Genomic DNA, 19,956 nt, shown 5'->3' on the forward strand with positions numbered 1-19,956 from the left:
CATCCCTATCCAAACGTGTGCATTCGTAACTTAATGTAACAGTGATATGTATCGAATATAGTGTTTTAACTATATTTCATCAGAAGCCAAATGGTGGGGGTAACGGTTCGACGACCTTGAGCGGCCAATTCATTCCGTTTCGCTAATAAGGCCACTTTAAACGCCCGTCGACAAAGCGTTCGAGACAGAGAGCTGTCCTGTGGATCGAATCGAACCGCGAAACTCCGCAATCGCCTTACGAAGTTGTGAGTATTTCTACCGGAGAGCCAGAGAGAATGCCCCTTACGATTCAGATTCAGCGATCGGAACTTTTGAAAACGGTCACTTCGTCATTGGTCAGGATGTCTCTTCGCGCCAACTAACAACTAATAGCATTACCGTCGTAGAAACGAAATTTATGCGCGACAAGACGGATTTCTCTCGCATCGCGAACATCATAGAGGCATTCCTTGCAGCTCGTTGCAGCACGAATCGTCCAACAACGGTCGTGATTCGATACTCCGAGTCGACGAGATTCCGCAATTCGTCGGATCGATCTGTCGATCGAAAAACGCCAATAGATCGCGAGAGCATATTCCATCGGGGAAAAATGGCGAATACCCGGAGGAGAAGCTGCGACGGAGCCATTTCCGCTGCGGTTTTTCGATTTAACAAAATTTTTTTATCAACGAAACAACTCGCACACCGCGCTCGGTGAAACGTTGCGAACGATTTTATCCTCCCCCTCCGCTGGTTTTCCACCTACATTTTTCGCGGATCCTTTCGCATTGTATAAAAAAATATCTTCTCTGCTCCTCCGCGTGCGCGCGCGCGCGTCGAAACAATCTCACGCCGACAGTTACAATGCGAATAATATTAATAATAATAATATTAATATTCATAATAATAATAAAAACGCAATAATAATATCAATATTACCCACTAATTAACGTTACGTCTAGACGCTTTATTATGCTTTAAGTTTCTTTCTTTTCTGCAGGTACGGTTAACGTTCGTTCTACTTTCATCCGTTCGCTAGGAAGAACTCCCAGCCCTCTTGTCGCTCCTAGTCCTTCGTCATCGGGCTTGGATTTTCCTCGTTCGCGTTTTCCCAACCGTTTTCTCAGTCGCGCGTAACAACGAATTTTCGATAAATATTATATCACGACGCCGTTCAAGAGGAATTTCGCAACGCACAATAAAAAAACATTCTCTCCTGTTCGATCGTTAACAACTAACTCTACCGACGCAACCTCGGTAACCGGTCTAAACATTCAAACAATCGTCTCGAGGGCAGCGCGTCAACGTCTAGAGCGAATTTTTACACGGCGAGTCGAGAGGAACCGCGCCGATAAACGAACGTCTCTCGTTTGGAAATCGTTCGCTTCTTTCCAACGCCAACCACGCTGGGCTAAAGGAACATCGCTAACAGATTCGCATCGCCAACGATTTCTCGATCGACAAAATTTGGCACAAGTTTAACTTCGTTCGCGAATCGACGGAACGCTTCGACGGAAGGCGAGATTCACGAGCGTTTTCGGGCACAGCGATACGATCGCGATCGATCGCAGGTCGGATACCAGCGAACCGATATCGACGCCCAGCCTTCAAGCACCGTTTTCACCGTGGATCTTCGTGGCGCGCGCTTCAGTGGGAATGCTTTCAGATCGCTTGGGTTTCGAGTCTACGAGTATCGATCGAGGAAGAGATCGTTTAACGCTTTGACTGCCATGGTGGTCCCTGGTGACCCGGCTCCAATCATTCGAAATTTCTTCAACCCTTAACCGATATCGATAACTTTCGTATTTAAAATTAATATCGTATTACCCAACTGTATAAAATAACAGTTGTACAAGGAAATTGATATTTTCTATTTGTCAATAGTATACATTAGGGCGTTAAAATACCAGTTAGGAGTTGAAGCGCTCCCACCGATTGGAATCAGAGACGGGCAAATTTTTATAAATTACGAATAACACGAATTTTTATATAACGAGTAACGTATAAACAAGAATTTTGCTTATCTTCCAACGAATCCTAATTCTTGTAACTTCTTGCCGTAAAATAGCAAGTAAACCATTTAAATATTTGACACGTCTAATGTTCACTCTATAATTTCACAAACTGGCAATCAATGTGTTAACGGAAATTGGGCAGTCGAAGAGATTCCAGCAACGATCGCAATTTCGTTCGAAGTCATGGCCGAACATCGAAAGCGTTAAAAGCTACAGAATGTACGCAAGAAAAAGAATGATCCTTACGGACAAGAGACTCAAAATTAAAATGAAAAGAAATTGGGAACCTTCTTCTTCGCGAATAAAATAAAAAAAGGAAAAAAACAAAATTGATGCGTGTAAAACGAAACGCATATTTCAACGAAACGTCAAGCATTGCTGGAGAAATCCACGAGCAACCGCGACTTTGACGTGCGACAGAGAACCTCGGAAGATGCGCGACGCGCAAGTTCGGAGGAAGCAACGGGGAAGACGAGGAAATACGATAATACTGTCAAAAGCCTTAAACGCGCCTTAAAACGACTCGCGTAAAATTCGAAGACCGACGGATCGACTTTAACGCGCGGGGCAAATTTCTTTCCGAAATTATCGGAATTCCGCCACGGCGAAGAATTCCTTTAAAAACGCAGTCTGGTACCTTCGGATCAAAGGATCGATTTTGTCTCGTTCTCTCGAAGATCCTCTCGAGAGAATTGAAGTTTTGAAAATTGTGAAACTCGACAAACTGACAATTTTCTAGAACTATGAAATCGAATTCTTTTTAACTCTTTTATGAAAAGGAAGAAAGACTAAGAAACTGTATATACGAGTGGTGCTACTTTGATTATTTTTTCAATCTTGACTTCACGGTGGTTGACGATAGAGGTAGTCAATATTAATAATTTCTTTATTCCGTTTCAAACCAACAAAAAATATCCCGTACTAAACTACAATCAACCCCTTTGTGACCAAACAATGTACGTTTCCAATAAAATATTCAGATTCTGAAATCAGTTTGCCTCGCACCTTCTTCTTTATTCCTCTATCGGAATCCCATTAAACTTACCAAGAAAAAATATCGAAGACTGCGTTTAGATGTCCACGCACGAAGCGTTTAAAAGAGTTATGTCTCTAATTCGTGCCTTCTACAAGAAAAAATGATTAAATCACGAAGAACCAGAAAAGTACCAGACTGCCCACTGAACTCTAGACTCAGCGATCCCTGTGTGGCGACCCGGTCCAGAGAGGATCGATCGTCCCTTGCCTTCCGCCGTTGACCTCTTCAACCCCTGTCTTGTCGTCGACGTCGCTGAGACCTCGGGACGGTGGCCAAGGGCCTCTCCGTCGATGCCGGACGTCCCCTTCCTCGAGATCCGCGGTGGACCGCGGCAGAGAAACGTGGTCATCCAGCGGACCGTCGTCATTCGGCCTTGATCGTGGCGGATGGGGAGACCATCTCCTGCGCAAACGTGGGGCTGTCCTCGCCGGCAAGGAGGCCGGGTTCGCTCTTAGGCGTCTGAACGTCGGGGAATCTGGCGTGGGTCCTGAGGTGCCTGGTGATCATGTCTCTGCGGCAGGCCGCGTACGCGCACTGGGGACACTTGTACGGTTTCTCGCCGGTGTGCGTTCTCTGGTGCGTGCTCAGGTGATCCGACCTACTGAATACCTGGCCGCAGACCTTGCACGTGTACGGTTTTACGCCCGTGTGGAGCCTCATGTGTCTGGTGAGCATGTCAGACCTGGCGAAGCTTCTCTTGCATACGTCGCAGAGATACGCCTTTGCGGACGCGTCCTGGGGCCCTTGTCTGCGATGCCTCGAGGCCATGTGCTTCGCTAGACGGTCGTGGAGGCTGAACATCTGGCCGCACACGGGACAGACATAAGCCACGTCGACGCCCGGTGGCATCTCCTCCACCACGGGCGAGACCTCGAGGTTGTAGCGGACGGCGACACTCTCCTTGGTTGTCGGGGACGCGACGTCGCCCTTCACCACGGGTACGCTCACCGAGCTCCTCGATACGATCCCGGGTGGCAGCAGCTGGAGGGCCGGCGGTCTCCCGGCGACTGCCGCCGCGGCCGTCGCCATCAGGTTCTTCATCGAGAGATCCAATGGGGACTCCTGGGGGCTGGTGGTGTCGCTCTCGAGAGAGCCGCTCCTCAGCGGATGGTTGACGAACACGGACGAGGGCAGAGGTTTCTGGTCCCATCCCGGCACCAGGTCAGAGTCCGAGTGGCTGCGTCCACGGAAGATGTCCGGCAGGTACTTGGTGTGCATGTAGTGCTCGAAGCTGTACGACGAGAGGGATCCGGGCGTGAGGGGCGGCAATGTCAGCGGGGTGAGCGGCGTCAGCGGCGTCAGGGGCGTCAGGGGAGAGATCGGTGAAGGCAGCACCATCGGCGGGGTGACGGACTGGGAGCACTGGACGCAGGTGCAGCCCGCGTACTTGGGCGCCGAGGATCTCTGATGAGACGGGTGCAGGTGATCGTACGCGTGATTCGCGTTGTTCCTGTGATGATGCCTGTGCCGATGACGATGATGATGCGGGTGATGGTGCGGATGATGAGGATGATGATTCTGCTGCTGCTGTTGCTGCTGCTGCTGCTGCTGCTGTTGCTGATCGGCGTCGTTCGGGGTGCTCTCATCCTCGGTGGGCGTCACAGGTTCCTCGCTCTTCAGCCTGAGGGGCAGCAAACTTATGCCTGACGGCGCGTCCACGGCCGATCTCGAAGACGACCTCGGCGAACCGAACACGTCCTCCTCCTCCTCGGACACTGGACCGCTGCCCTCGAATCTCAGCACCTCGCCCTCGCTGGGCGAACTTCGATGTTGCAGGATGTCCAGAACCTGATCGAGACGCTTCCGTCTCCGCAGGTTTCGATGGTTCCGGTTCGCAGTCGCCGCCAGGGTGTTGTTGTTGGTGCAGGAGGGCGGTGGCGGCTTGGCCGGACCTGGGGGCGCGGCTGCAGCGTCCTCCACGGCGCTCTCGGCCATCGTCATCGAGGATGCGCGGCACCCGCCGCCTGGGCCCCTTATGCCGCCTACTACACCCTCGGCTACCACCGTACTGCCTCCCACCTCGTCCTGAAACAGCCAAACGCCGCTCTTACTTCTCTTTGATCCCCTGTAATCTCGGATATTGTTAAATTACAGCCTCTACCCGCGCGCTCATTTCCGATTGCTTATGAAATCGCTGGCTACGCGTAATATTATGAATCATCCTTTTAGTGCCGGACACGCGGAACACCTCCGTGCACGCGGTACGCCCACGAGCTTATCTCGCGTCGTCCGCTGCCCGGCCGCCATTACGCGAACCGAAGAAGCACCGCGGTGAAGTTTAGGAAAAAACGAGGCTAAAATACTAATTTCGATCGAGCGTGCTTACGTCATAATTAATTTTGTCCTTGTCAATGAATTAGGTTATGTTGCATTGTGCTTCGATAAAGACTTCGATCTTTGTACAAGTACGTATCGTAGTGGTATTTAAGGCATACAATTTCTATTCTTTTCAATTTTTCAAAAACTCCATATGGATTATCGTTGCTCACCGAATGGATGCAACGCGCCAGAGGCGCGACGAAGAAACAGGAAGAGGGGTGGACCTTCGACCCGCAGGGATATCTATCGAGGCAACAGAAGACTGGACGCGACGTTGAACGAAAGCCAAAACTCGAATCGCGGTCGTAGTAAATCACCATTAGAGCATCCGCTTGATTTTTTGCGTTGGAACGGTGTCGGCCGACCATCTGTCATCGAGCCTCGCGTAACAATTAAACAAAAGGTGCACGATCGCGCGATCGAATGCGCTTCCGAGATGGCATCGGTGACGCGCAAAGTTCCGGAATCTGCTACGCATGTCGCTGCGTATCGTTGAATGCGCGCGCAATTTCGATCGTCTTTGATTCTCAAAATGCGACACGATTTTCAAGTTGTTTCATTCCTACGTATACGTTGGTTTTATTACATTTTTCGTGAAATTTTTAAATTAATGGATGTTCAGTGTTAATAGGAAAATTATTTTGAACAAGAAACGTTGAAAAATAGTAGTAGATTGCCTTTGAATAATGCGCTGAGTTTTCTATACTGCTTTTCTATATCTTCTTGTTGTACTATTTAAATAAGTTCGAAACGAGACAAACGATGACTTAAAACTTCCCTAATTTTACGCAGACTACATGACACCCAAATTACACCAAAATCTGTTGTATAGTCTTTAAGATACGGCACGGAACGAGCCACGATCGAGCAGAAATTCGCTCGCGTAGTCGCTTAGACCTTTTCTGTCTGTTTATTTTAATGTGGCCGCGGACCACACGGCTCGTCTTGTTCGACGCGACAACGGCACTTTGTCATAAAACCACGTGTAAGTCCGAGAGGTGTATCCGGCGACTATTTGAAATTTAAATCGCGCGCGGCGCACACCGAGCGCATGAATCAACGTGTACGAACGATGAATCGAGCTGAATCCTCGTTTTTCGGTGTAGGCGAGTTTCCGTTCCGAGGAGAAGCTGCCGGACTAGTCCGGGGACGCCATAAAACTTGCGATATTGCCTGTCTCTTCGATGCTGTCCCCTCCAACCAAGTAATCGAACGCAGGGAATTCGTAATCGCATCGTAGGTGCGCAACCAAACTTTAAAATAGTTTCAAATTGCTTCTCTACAGAGTCCAAAAAAGAACATATAGTACGAATCAGAAAGCATCGTATATCTGACCAAAGGAAACGAACGACGTAACTTTAGAAGATTAAAAATCGCATTTGATTATGTAAACATAAACTGTCTTCAACATTAAACCTACTTGAAGGAATCTTGAGAAGGAAGGTTTCCAAGATCTATACTCGAAGTTTGACGCCCTATTTTCGAAGCATCGCGCGTATCCGGAATTCCGTCCAGTATCCCCGACGACGACTTTTCCAGCGCGACAATTAATCGCATCCGCGGAATAGAAATTCGCGTTCCCGGAAGGCGCGGCCGCGACACAGATGTCCCGACGAAGACTTTCCAGCGATTCGAGCCTATCGCATTCCTCTGCGTACGCGCGCAGTCACCGCTCTTTGAAATCGATTTGATCCCGAGTTCCTCGCGCCGACGGATCCTTTCATGGCGAAACAGCCGAATGCCTGACCGGCATTAACGCAGAAAAGCGCGCGGAAGCTCGCGGCAACGACCGTCGAGTTAAATGGCCCATACACGGTCGAGGTTTACCCGGAGATTTGCCCACAGGTGCGGATCGATTGTCTTCTTCGTGAAAAAGATTAATCACGGACAAACCTTTCAAAAACCTTTCTAAACCTAAATACATCATCGACACCAACGACAATAATTCTTACAACATCGAGCTATTTAATTCGTTTCGCAGTAAAAAATCGTATGGGGGTGTAATTGAATATGGAACACGATTGCCCCGGGCCTGTTAAGGGAACCGGCTTTGGGATTCATCGATCCACCGAGCGCAAACGCGTCAAGGAGCTGGCGGGTAATATTCATAGCGCATCGAGAGCCACGATAGAGACCGTACATTGTATCGAGAGCCACCGATGAACATTCATTTCGAACCGGCCGGGCATCCGCCGGTTCCGAGAGCCCAACAACCGTCTCGCTATCGATGCGATCTCCTTTGTATCCGACCGTCGATGGACTTCCATTTTCCGTGGCAAGATACTCGTGGCCATTCGACGCAATATTCGTATCTGGCATCGAAAGATCCGCAGCGGATAGCGAGTCTCACGGCGGTCCCCGGGCGTCCCTGTTCTTCCTACCGCGGCGATGATCGTTTTCTTGTTTCCTTCGTTTCTCTCTTTTCCCTTCTGCCGTTGGCCGTCCGCGCGGTCGGTAGAATCTCGCAGAGAGAAAGGGCCCCCGATGATCGGTCGTAAAACGTAAAGGGGACTCGTAAACGGAGTGAAAAGATGTCAGAACGTAAAAGCCGAGAACAGGTCCCCGTCGAGGATGTGTGGGCGTACGGTTGCTGCCATCCTCTCCGCTTTCCCCTTCTACATCATCCCACCTCCCTTCTCAGGCATCGTCTGCTTCCACTCGGTGTTCCCCGCGCTGTTCCTTTTTGCCCCTCGTTCCTTCGCGACATCGAGAACTCCCCCTCTTCTACCATCGGAACGATTATTTCAAGCAGTCCGCTCGCACGCTTCGAGAGATCGAGACCCGACCGAGAGAGTTTCACGTGAAACTCGAGAGGCCGGTGCTTCTACTCGTCCGACTTCCCTTTCTCCGCCACCCGGGGGGACTTTATTCCCCGACACTCTGTCGAAGGGCATTCGGGAAAGCTTAATGGTCGGCCGGTCACGTTTTGAGGCTGATTCGCCTGGACGCGGCGTCGACCGTTCGTAGAAATCAATCCCGGCGACGGTCGTCGCTTTGCGTCACCGATTATGTAACCCGATTACCGTGTTTCATTAGAGAGGAGAAACTTAATCGACTGGTTAGATTCCTCCGCGTCGATGTCCCGTGGACGCCTCGAGTCTTTTCTCAGTTTTCGTCGCGGATCAAGCACCCAACCGGAGCCTCACCATCTTTCACCCAGGAGAAGCAACATCCTCCATTTTCAAAATGTTCTCGAAAAGAGTGAATGTTTACACAAGGAGTCAGTCACTGCATTTGAAAGAGAGATATACTTTGTAAAATAAAATAATCGAACAGAGAATTGTATTCATTTTCTTATTATCATTTAACTCTCTGCTCTGAAAGTCTATCCAACTATCGAGACAACTTTTCAATGAACTTCGAGCTTGTGAACGGGTCATTTTCCACGTAGTATCGGAGGCTTACCCGCGGGATTTGTGGACCATCTTGGCGCTGTGTTTCATGAGGACACTGTATCAAACCTGCGGGCAAACCTCCGATAAACTTGGATCACGTATGGGCCGTTTGAACCGCGACGCGACTCTGAGGAGAATTTGCAGAAGGGTCGAGCGAAGGATCATCGGTGAAGAATTCCAGCAGGAATGCCCTCGGGGAGGCACCTGTAACCGCGGCTCGACGGGAGAAACAGAACAGGTTGAGACGTGGGCGTGGGTGGAGCGCTTGATCTTTCTCTCCTGCGCGATCCGTCCGTATACCGGGTGCTTCGTCGCTCTGGCGATGGACGCGATCCGCTCGCGAATCATTTTTAAACGGTCTCAATCTCGTCCAACAAATTCAACATCGTGGCGTGGAAATTCGTAAAATGTAGAGTCTCGAATCTCGAATGTCTTTTGCCTTCCATCGATTTAAACAGTTGCAAATTCGATCGACACGGTCGCCACGGCCACGTTCGGTTCAGTAATCGTTCTTTCGAAACCGCGTAAAAATTTATTTTATTCGCCAGAAGGTCGACGAAGTCTTCTCGAAACCGAATGGCGAAGAAGCGAGATTTATTAAAGGCCTCACCTCTCCCCGTTATTTCCGAAATTTCTTTGCGTCGCGTTACATCACCCGCGAGAATCGCTTGGTCATTCGACGGAGCCTCTGTCGCCTTCCTTCGATCGGCAGAAAACTTCAAAGCCACTCGTTCCGTCGCCCGCATCAAGAGACTCGTTCGTCGTCCCGAAAGGGACGAGAAAGAAATTCTTTCGTGCAATTTGCCATTGTATATCCGCGAACTTATCTCGAACAGCTGTAAACTGTTCCTTTCTCGAGTCCACCGGTCGCCCGCATCGAAGTTTACGAGCCAACAGATCGACGATCGCAAAGACGATCCAACATACTGTTTACGAGTTAATTACTAATTCGATTCCATCTAACTTTCCACGGACCAGTGTTTTCTAAAGTAAAATTATATTGAATATTTTCGATATGTTCTTGCGTAGAACGAGCGTCGATTCAACGCAGATACATTTAGTAATACCCAGGCTTGTCTATAACCTTCCTAATCTGAAGATCGCGAACGTATTCCACCCCCTGGCGAAGCGCTACCAGGGATTCGAAATAATTGACCCCCTCGTCGTTATCCGAGTCATAAAAGAACGGGTCTAGAAGTCCCACCAGGCTCTAATTGGCGTAGGAAAGTCTTCTCTTGGATCCAGTTTGCTGCTTAAGTTTGTAATATAATAAAATAAGAGATCGAGGTAGTCAGATTTTACGAATAGAGCGTGGCACGTTAAAATATTCGACGTGAATAAATTTTAATTATCTACAAGGTTCATTTCCTATATCTAGTCATTACTTTACAAGGTTGGTGTAACTCCTCCAAGAATAGAACTAAGTTCTTCTTTGAGCAAAAACCGAGACTCGCATATTCGAATAAAATATTGTTCGACTCTGTTAGGATCTAGTTTTGGTCACGTAGATTAGACCGAGAACGGTTCGAAGCCGTCGCTAGAGCGTCCATTCACCATTCCACCTTCGGAAGGAAAGAGGTGGCCTTAGGGCAGGCAGGCTCGACTCGGTGGCGGCGGGTCTCCGGCAAACTGCTACCAAAAAACCAGACGGGCTACCGAAGAGAAGCTGATCGTTGGTATCTACATAGGCCACGGGTAGAGAAACCGTCCGTACGTGTCTCTTCCACAGGAACGAGATCGGGAATTAGGACCAATGTCAGGCTTGGAACATCGAGAGAAATCATACGTACAGAGTATTAGGTAATCAATTAAATATAAACATTGATACTAACGAAGCCTAAAATCTGGCGTAGAAGTAATTTGAACCGACGTGTCTGTTCGCAATCAGTCGACTCTGATTCAGCGAAAGGGTCAACGAAGCAAAGAGAGATCGTTCTCGTCGATGGTGATCCATCGCCGCGCCTGGGTAAATCAATTGTTGGGCGCCCGTCGGACGGAAAGAGAGACCAAGTCGGATAAATTGATTTCGTTATCGGCGGGATCGAACACGCCAGGACGGATAATTAATAATCGTCGTGCGGCGTGACGACGTGTCGCGCGCGTGGAATCGAAGCGGAACGCATCGGAGGATCGTGGCGTGCGAGAGAGGTTTGCGCGTGCGCGTAGGATCTGCGCAGAGATTTTCTGGATCGAACCGCGGGGCGCAGGCCTGTCGTCCAAGTCGTCACTCCGGTGCCAACGCGATGGGGGGAAAAGAACCAGGACGTGTTTTCGTGGAAAAGAAGCCCGGCTCGTGGCCTCATGGGGGAGATATCGGCGTCGCGAAAAGAACGAGAGACGTCCAGGGAAGGGAGCTTACATAATAAAATACTTGCAACCATTCCCGGTTGACGTTAAGTATGATAGTTGCTTTTTGCGTCTCCCGGGAACGGCGACGGTCGAGCGTTATTTATTGGCCGATGAGTCGCGATTTAAAAAAATAAAAAAAAAATAAAATGAACGGCGAAAGCATCGTTGCAACGTCGACCGACGAAGTTTTCGTACTTGCAACCCCCGTGGATCGCGCGTTGCCAGTAACCAACGAGAGGAGAAAAGGAAAACGTCCGACGAGACGAAGAGAGAAAAGAGGAACGCAGGTTCGCGTCGTATAGCTCCTTAAATCAACCCTAGTTGGCTTGTCAGCCGAGCGGCGCGCGTTCCCTTTCGCGGCGCACAAATTACGGCGCGTTTAATTACCGTCCGATATCTAAAGGGGGGCCATTAATCACCGCGTCGATAACCCGTAATTTTCCAGCAACGATAAAATCTGTCGCGCGACACTCGCCTCGCCGCGTCGCCTCCTTAAAACTGTCCCAAAAGGTACACGCCGAGGAGGAAGTCCTGTTGCTTCTACGCGGATTCCTCCTACGTCCCTTCGTTAACGGTTCACCAACATACCACAAAGATACCATCGCTAAATATCTAGGGATATCACCTACAATTTTTTTCGAGATTCATTCCAGTGTTATTCGAACGACAACTATTGTAGTTTAAAAAATGTGTGAATTTTTGTTAACAAACGGAAGAACAGATAGTTTGGATATAATTCTAGGTTATCGCGAAAGGAAGAAAAAGAGAAAAATAGGTCAGAAGGGAAGATACTCCTCGGTATCGAGGGTTGACCGAACAGGGAGGATCGATAGTTCAAACGAGAGCGAGACTTTCGACTCCTTGCCTCGCGATTGGACTGCGGATGTTTATGCAAAGGACGTTTATGCGCTTGAAATATGCAACTAGTCGCGCTCGTAACACAGATTCTAAAGAACATAGCTGGATCTTTGCAAGAAAAATAGTAAAATTGCCTGTGTTATTAAAAGGATTCGTCTCGTACAAATAAATGGAACGAAACCAAAATCCGAAGAGAACTGGTACGAACAAACGTTAAACGTCCAAGTACACGGTAACTCGTGCAGCACGGGTTCTTGTAGCGACGATCAACAGAAGATCGAAGCTCCATAAATCTGTACTCTCCGCGGTTTCTACTCTCCGTTTCCGCCCCCATATAAAGCGGCTAGAAAACGACCCAATAGGTATTATAAACTCCTCCGGGTCCCACTGAAAGATGCCTCGCGACCATTTCTTTTCTTTTTTACGATCGAACGATCGCTACGACGACGCCGATCTCCGATGACTCGACGAGCAACCCGACGACAGGTCGAGGGCTCCGGCGGTAGCGAACGAACCGCGATTACAAGTTGGTATAGCACCGGTCTCTTCTTACGATCTAGTTAGCGCGATCCGTTGATCCGATTGGCGTGTAATCGATTGGCCGGTGCCGCTGTAAAGGGACGCTGGGAATTCGCTGAATCACTACGCCATGATAACGGCCGATGCCCTTCGCCTCCACTTGTTGATGCCCCCAACGACCGGCCTGGCCGACGTAATCCGTCGCTTAATAAGACGTCATTTTCGTCTGTTTACATTTAAAATCGTTAAGAATGATATTAATTTAGTACGAATCAATTTAAACTTGACTATTCAAAAATTTGAAGGAAACTTAAAGGCAATAAGAAGAAAGCTATTACTATGTTAATTAACTTATGTATGGTTATTTCCCCTTCGATGGTTCTCGGAACTCGAGTGGTGTTTGCCTTTCCCGCCTTCTACGTTGGTTATATTATAAATAAAAGAAGAAAGACGCTATCGCTAGCATATTTCAAGCGAATTATATTCAATCGCGAGGAGGATCCAATAGATTCCCTCGAAGGTTTTCTACCGGCTGGAATCGTTGTATCTCGATCCGTTTCTAAATCGATTCGTTCTCTCCGTAGACGTTACTTAACTCATTTCCATTTCCGTTTCTCATTTTCCGTTCCCTTCCTTGTCTCTGCGGTGGCGTAGACGCGCGTGCGCCACGGCTCTCGCGTTAATATTTAACGCGTCATTTCGCTCGCCGCCATGCAAGATGGACGAGCCTCGATACGACGTTCTTATTTAAATGCCGGGGACGGTGAACCGCGGCGTAATTATTTAACCGGCGCTCCCTCTCCTATTAGAGAAACGAAGGATGGGAGGAAGGCGCGCGCGTCAGCCTCGAGCCGCGCGGCGCCATTGAAAACGCGCTCCTGAAACGATCGTTATCGGTAGGCGAATCTCCACCTCTCTGGTGGATAGCCGAGGAGTCGTTAGTCGGTCGGCCACGGTTGACATCCTCCGTGACGTGAGCAGGCCGCTGGTAATTAAACTCTCGCGATTCCCCCGTCGTCGTAGCCGCGGGTCTTTTTACGACTCGCGCCGATCCACCCTCCGTCGACTCGTTCTACCGACGCAGTACGCGACAGCGCGGGGAGAATCATTAGCGATCCGTCACTAGACCGGAATCTAAAAAGGAGCCGGCTACCAGCAGCTGAGAATCCGTAGAAACGCCTCTGCCCCCAGCCCTTTCGTCCAGGGAATCACCTGTACCGGCTGCTGGGAGTGATTAATGCGGGTGGATTCTTCGTTTCCGTGATCGCTCGCGCGAACAGACCTTCCGACATCTTCGCTCCTAACCGCTCACCGTTCACGATCCGCTTTTGGGATCAAAGTACAACTCGCCAGGGACGGATTTAACGCTCTCGAGACCCGGCACAGTGAGTCAAACGGCTTGCTCTAAGCTGCTAAAAAGCTCTTGGAGTCAATGAATTTTGTCTCTCGGACACCTGGGTATTCCGTATATAAATTCTGGAAATAATTCAGGGCAAATTTTATTCTACAACTTTCGCTACCTCGACTTGCGTTACTAATTGAATTACATTGGAATACTGCTTATCAAAGGAATGCCAGCAAACGTTCTAATTACCGGGGAACTTGATTTCCTAAGAGACATTTCGAAGGGCCTCGTTAAAAGCATCTCAAAGGAATCGATAGAATGTACCGAGTTAATAAAGCACTCGTACGAAAAGCAAAAGTGAATATCTCGTAATCGAATAGCCGTGAAGTACATAACCTGCTGGTCGTTTGAATTTCGATCGATACAAATTCAAAATTAAATACATTGACGGTCTACCTTCCGCGCGAATTTAAATTCGAAATGGTTATATTACGAGCGATAACGTTGCAAAATTACCGATCTACGCGACTTCTTGGATCATTGGGAGTCGCGGCGAGGCCGATCGAGGAATTCCTAAGCGTCCGTGTTCACGGATTCAGAGACACGGAAGAGGTGACGTTCCGATAATTCGAGATATTACATGCATCGATCGAGACGCTTATTTGCCTGAATTTCTAATGAAATGAAAATGAGCGTGACAACAAGCATGGCAGAACACGGTCGGCTTCCTTAACTAGACGGGCGCAGTGACGCGCGTGCGCTGAAAATAAATAGCTCGTTCGTTTAACATTTGCTCCTGCTTGCCTATTTGCTCCCGATTCTTTGCGTCACCAGGCTAGAGCATTCCACGAACTAATAACATTGACCGCGCAAGAAGCAACGTCGTTTGCGGAGCGTGTGGTTCGTGCAACGACGTCTGATAATGCAACGACTCTCGTAAAATCCTCTCCGGAGAGCAGATAACGCGGACCCGTAATAACAACTGGAACGTGAAACTCGGCCGCGCCTCGATTACCAGAAGTCCGGATCCGCGGAAAAAGAGTCCTGAATCGCGGAAAAGGCGCCGCGCCTCCCGTGGAAACGACGAGTTCGTTGATTATAGAGAGGTGAACGCTCGAAAGAGGACAATCGAAAGCGCGAAAGTCGTCTTAATTGGACTCGACTCGAGAAACCGTCGTTCTTGTCGCTTTTGTCACTCCCTGTCGCAAGATTCACCAACGGGGGAAACTTTACGTAAGACAATTTTTCGCACAAATACACCGACTACCCGTTAATCGTGGGAGGTACTTGCTAATTGCTAACTGTTATCTGTATTGAAAACACTATGATCAGACGAATACATAGTTTTTGGTCTCATCGATTATTTATTCATCGAACAAAATTGCAAGTTTGTTAAAATTCCCGAGTCGAGCGCGCACATTAAAGTCTAGCGAAAGCCACGTTATCGCAACGACCGCGGTAATTTTGAGCCCAGGTAGGGTGGCCGCGGGATTCCTCGTGGAAATAAAGATTTTTTTTTACGCTGCGCTTCGAAACGGTTGCCAGTAATGCAGCAGCACGCTGCGCAAAGCTGTCCCCGAGCCGCATCGGGAGAATCATGGCACCGCAGTGCAGCAGAACTGCAGACAGGGGAATAGCACGTGAGTACGGGAACGCGTAGACCTGGTAGACGTTGGACTTTGCGCGCAGGACGAACAGAACGGTCGGGAAATTGGAGAAAAATCTGGGAGAAAGCTTGGCTTCGATCGCGAGAGCATCTCGGATCGCCGATGAATCGAACGAGAAAATCAGCCCGCGGCGAACGTCAATGGGAATCGAACGCGCCGCGAGTAACTCGTCCAAACCGTGACGAAGTAAATAACCTACTTCGACAGTCGATGTTCGACAGGGTCGAGAATAAAGTATTTGCTCGGAGAAGAGCGGCCAAGTCGGCGATGTAAGTCTAGATCAACCGTCGAAGCGATACACAGCGACCGATCCTCCATCTGGAATGTTGCACGAGCTTTACGAAGATTCGAAAGGGATATCGCGTGGTCCTCGAGTAGCAGTACTTCTAATTAATATTTAAATACCAATTTTCGAAATAGCGTCGATCGAAAATGAATATGAGATTTCGAACTTTGCTGTATTTCTGTACGTTCCGAGTATTATCTATTTTTCTCGTTGTCAAGTCTGTTCGAGATCGACCATGAAGCGATAGATGACGCGGCTGACCCTCGACGTAGAATGTTGTTGCAGTCCCGAGGCAGGGATGGGCACATTCGAATGATTTTGTAATTAAGATACATCTGAAACGCTGAATATATGTATTCAGATCTCAGAACAGGCGAAGAACAGCCCGAGGTATTCTATTCCGTGGTGATCGAACATCCACGTTCACTCGTATTTCTCAATCATATTCTCCTGTAACTGGCGTTCAAGACATCGTGGAATACCGAGTACATATTTACGCTATTTTTATACAAAACAGTGCAAGAGAAACCAAAGTTTAGCGTACAAGGAACATTCACAGACGTTGACTAACGATAGAAAACAATTATAAAAGCATGTAAACCTGGAAAAGTGGGTGTAATAGGACCTAAGGTGTGGTCCTGTGGACTCAAAATAAAATTCAATCCGATATCTGATTAATGGAGAACGCTTATATTCAGTTTTGCAGACGAATAACATTCATTGTATCAGCTTTACAGCGTTCGCACGAGGATCGTTATCGCGTAATTGCGGGTTAATTCGAGGCTGGCTAGCGACGTTGTCGCGTGTGTGGGCGATTCCTCGAGCTGGTTACACACGACGATCCGTCGTAGATGATTTACGCAGTCCCGATATCTTCGATTCGATCTAAACGCGATACAGAACAGACATTTTCAAATACCAAACATCGCGGTGCAAACGCTGAACGAGAGGAGAAGAATTTTATTACAATCACACATAGTTCAAGGATCGTAACGACAGTCGAGAAGGGTGTCGTTCCAACGGGGCGATCGTTTCCTCGACCGTGTTTCACCGGAACACGGAAAAGTCCGGGTCGCACGCTAGAAACGCGAGAAAGTATCCGATCCGTGCATGAAAATCGCTAATAACGATAAAAACTAACCCGGTGCGGTTAACCATTTAGCTACCATACCGTTAGACAACGTCATTTATTACCCGACTGCTCCGTCTCTTTCCGTTCGTCTAGGCCAGCGGTTGCCGCGTAATTTCCTCGGCCGTTACCGATTAATGACTGATTTAAGTTGATTCCAGCGAAGCATTAGCCTAATAATTTATCCGCGACGTACGCGCCAACCAGATACCACTCCTAACCGTCCAAAATAATAACAATTGCCGCTGAAACGAGAGGGAAGGAATAGGAGGTTCCTGTGAAACAGTATACAATACTTTGCTGGTCATTTTTATTGCTTATAGTATTGCCTTTTCTCCATTTAATCGCTGAGAAAGTATTATAAAATCCAGTCTCATTGAGTTTCCCATACGTAAAGAAGAAAATTCCATTTTAAACGAATTAAATCGCCGATCGACCATTGTGCCGAGAAATCCCGTGACTCCCTTGTTAGGCCACCCTGTGTACAGCGGAGACGCATGCAGTGGCGCAGTCGTATCACAGGAAGTAAGGAACTAAGAGGACGACGAGAGGGAAATGCTAGGAAGGCAGAAAACGAAGCAGAAAACAGAAAAGATGGAAAACAGGAACGCGAACGAAGAGGGGGACGGAGGGCAGAGCGTCGGAGGGAAAGAGAAACGGAGAGATCGGTGGCTCGGATAGGGCACGATTGCCCGGTGCAGGGTCTGACCGCGCGCCTTAATAGAAACACCCACGCCCTCATTATGCGGATATCGTAAACATTCCCCTCATATGCGGAGCACCGATCTCTCGTATGCAAATCCTCACCCTCCCGCCTCTCTATTTCCCTGTTTCCCTCGCAGCGGTGGAGCAGTTTGCACGCCATCGCGTAAAGCAGTCCCGCGGTCGGTGTGTGTATGTCGGTAGTCGCTCGAGCAGAGATTAAATAGCAACGCAGTCTGGCGCACTTTAGTGGCTATGCGCCCCCCTCCCCCCTTCGATGTTAGCTCCCGCACTTAACCCTCTGCCTCCATTATGCGCCCGATCACCGACTCGATCGAATACCGAGAAAAATTTCTAGCTCGTACGATGGTCTACGTCTTTGGAAAATCCAGGGGAAATCTTTTGTCCCGGGACAGTGAGATATAATTGAGATCACTTGACCCTTTGAGATGCAGAAGCTAGTTTTCATACGAAGAGAAATTATGGACTGAATATTTTCATGTACAGTATATAATAAAAGATATTCATCTTACTTAAAGTTTCTGTACTGATTTATTTATTTATTCACGGGGTTAAATACCCATTAATACAGAAAGAGACACAAGTATAGAAGATAAACGGAGATACAAAATTGAGTAACATGAGGTATGAGACTGACTGTGAATAATTACAAGATGCCAAGCAAAGAACGTTTAAATGATAAAATTGAACGATTAAAAACATCGATCAAACCATGTGCAGCATTCGCGTGAATGAACATTAAATCTAAACATTTCAACGATATTCGGTCACGAGATCAGACCATTATGTATCCTGTTAACAAAGAGTAAGTCAGCTACTTTATTATACGCGGTGTAATAAAGACAACGAATAAATAACTAAAATTCTGATTTGTGAAAGCCTCGCATCGAAGTCTAATTTTGAATAGAATGGAAGCACGCGAGACGACGGCGGTACGAGCCTCGGTTCGAAGCAATTAGAAGTCTCTTGAAAACGCAATTACGAAAGTAGCCGGCAGACGGCGAGAGTCGTTAAACGAAACGATATTTTCCATCGTCGAGGCGAAGTTACAAGCGAAGTACGATAATTTTATTTGTGGAGCTCGAACGAAATTAAAAAAAGAAAAAAAAAACCCCTACGCACGTTCGGAATGACCCAATAATCGTGCAGCCGCGATCCTCGAAACGAACCAACGAGCAATCGTTTCGCGATCGCGAAACGAGTTGCTACCGTGCGGATGAGTTACGGGCCACTGGATACGTGAACCTAATTGCGGAACGATTAGGGAGCAGATTTATAAATCGGTTTCCCGCGACACGACGGTAGTCGTACGGTTCAAGGGAACGGATGCAGGAGCGGTAAGTCGAGATTGATGACGGTTGATGCGCTACGAATTCTTCTCTCGTTCTAGAACACTTCTCGATCGTAATTTTCTTTCGTTTTTTGCGTCGGTTGGCGTTGGCTGCTCCCAAGCCAGAGACTCGTAATTTCTGGCGGGCTTCGAAGTACCTACCGGGCGCCTCGCATCAAAGGGCGCGATTATTATCTCGAATACCGAACAAAGGCGAACGAAATTAATAAAAAAAGCTTGTCCAAATACTCGAAAATAAAAAAGCTCCTATTTGTTGACCGAGAAGCCACTTTCCAAAGTTTCGGTCATCAGTCTTGGAAACTGTTACAAGGAGATGTTCCACAATAAAATCTGTACGATTTCTCGTAAGGGGGACGCATCGCGGATGCGCGTCGCTAATACAAAGTAAAGAACTTCACGGTGCATCAGGATTTTGCAAAAGTATCGCGCGGTACTGACAGGCCGGGAGCAATCAAGCGCCCGGGAGCAGCGAACATAAATCAGCCTTATCGCCTAACTCGCGACTAATATTTCAGAAACGTTGATGTACGATCGCGGTTCGCAAGAAAATACAAACCACGGCTGCCGCGGAGAATTAAGCGACGACGCGAACGATGAATAGAAACGCGTCTGATTCATTGAACACAAAAAACTCAATGGACAGTCAGGCGTGAAGAGACGTTCGATCGCGACGAGCGGTTAGGCGGTTACAAACTAGAAGACGTCCGGTAATTGGCGTCGCGATGCAACTTTACGCGCGGTGCGCCTGTTATTATCGACGATTAAGTGAAAATGAACATCGAGCCGCGGTTATCCCGACCGCGCGAGCCAATAAATGCAAAACCGCGCGACGCGCGCGACCAGCTCGAATCCAGTCCACTCAAAACTTAATTATCCGCCGTTGGAGAACGAGCATCCGATGTCCCGTCTAATCCCGCTCATTTAATATCCATCGTGTCCGCGGACCCGGCGCCTTTACAAGCCCATTACGCGTTATTTAGTGTCG

General features: G+C 48.3%; 1 protein-coding gene across 1 annotated transcript in view; it reads right to left on the reverse strand.

Moving 5' to 3' along the window:
• Nucleotides 1-3,268: 3,268 nt before the first annotated feature.
• The window catches only part of LOC122395279 (zinc finger protein 768), a 60,490-nt gene continuing 43,802 nt past the window's right edge, over nt 3,269-19,956 (reverse strand). Inside the window, exon 3 of the mRNA XM_043392723.1 lies at nt 3,269-5,055. Within this exon, the coding sequence (XP_043248658.1) occupies nt 3,394-5,055 (1,662 nt within the window). The 3' untranslated portion in view covers nt 3,269-3,393. The remainder of the gene's footprint in view (nt 5,056-19,956) is intronic.

This window comes from Colletes gigas, unplaced genomic scaffold (genome assembly GCF_013123115.1).
Source record: "Colletes gigas isolate AHSC1104 unplaced genomic scaffold, ASM1312311v1 Colletes_gigas_Sc00005, whole genome shotgun sequence".
Classification (NCBI taxonomy): domain Eukaryota; kingdom Metazoa; phylum Arthropoda; class Insecta; order Hymenoptera; family Colletidae; genus Colletes; species Colletes gigas.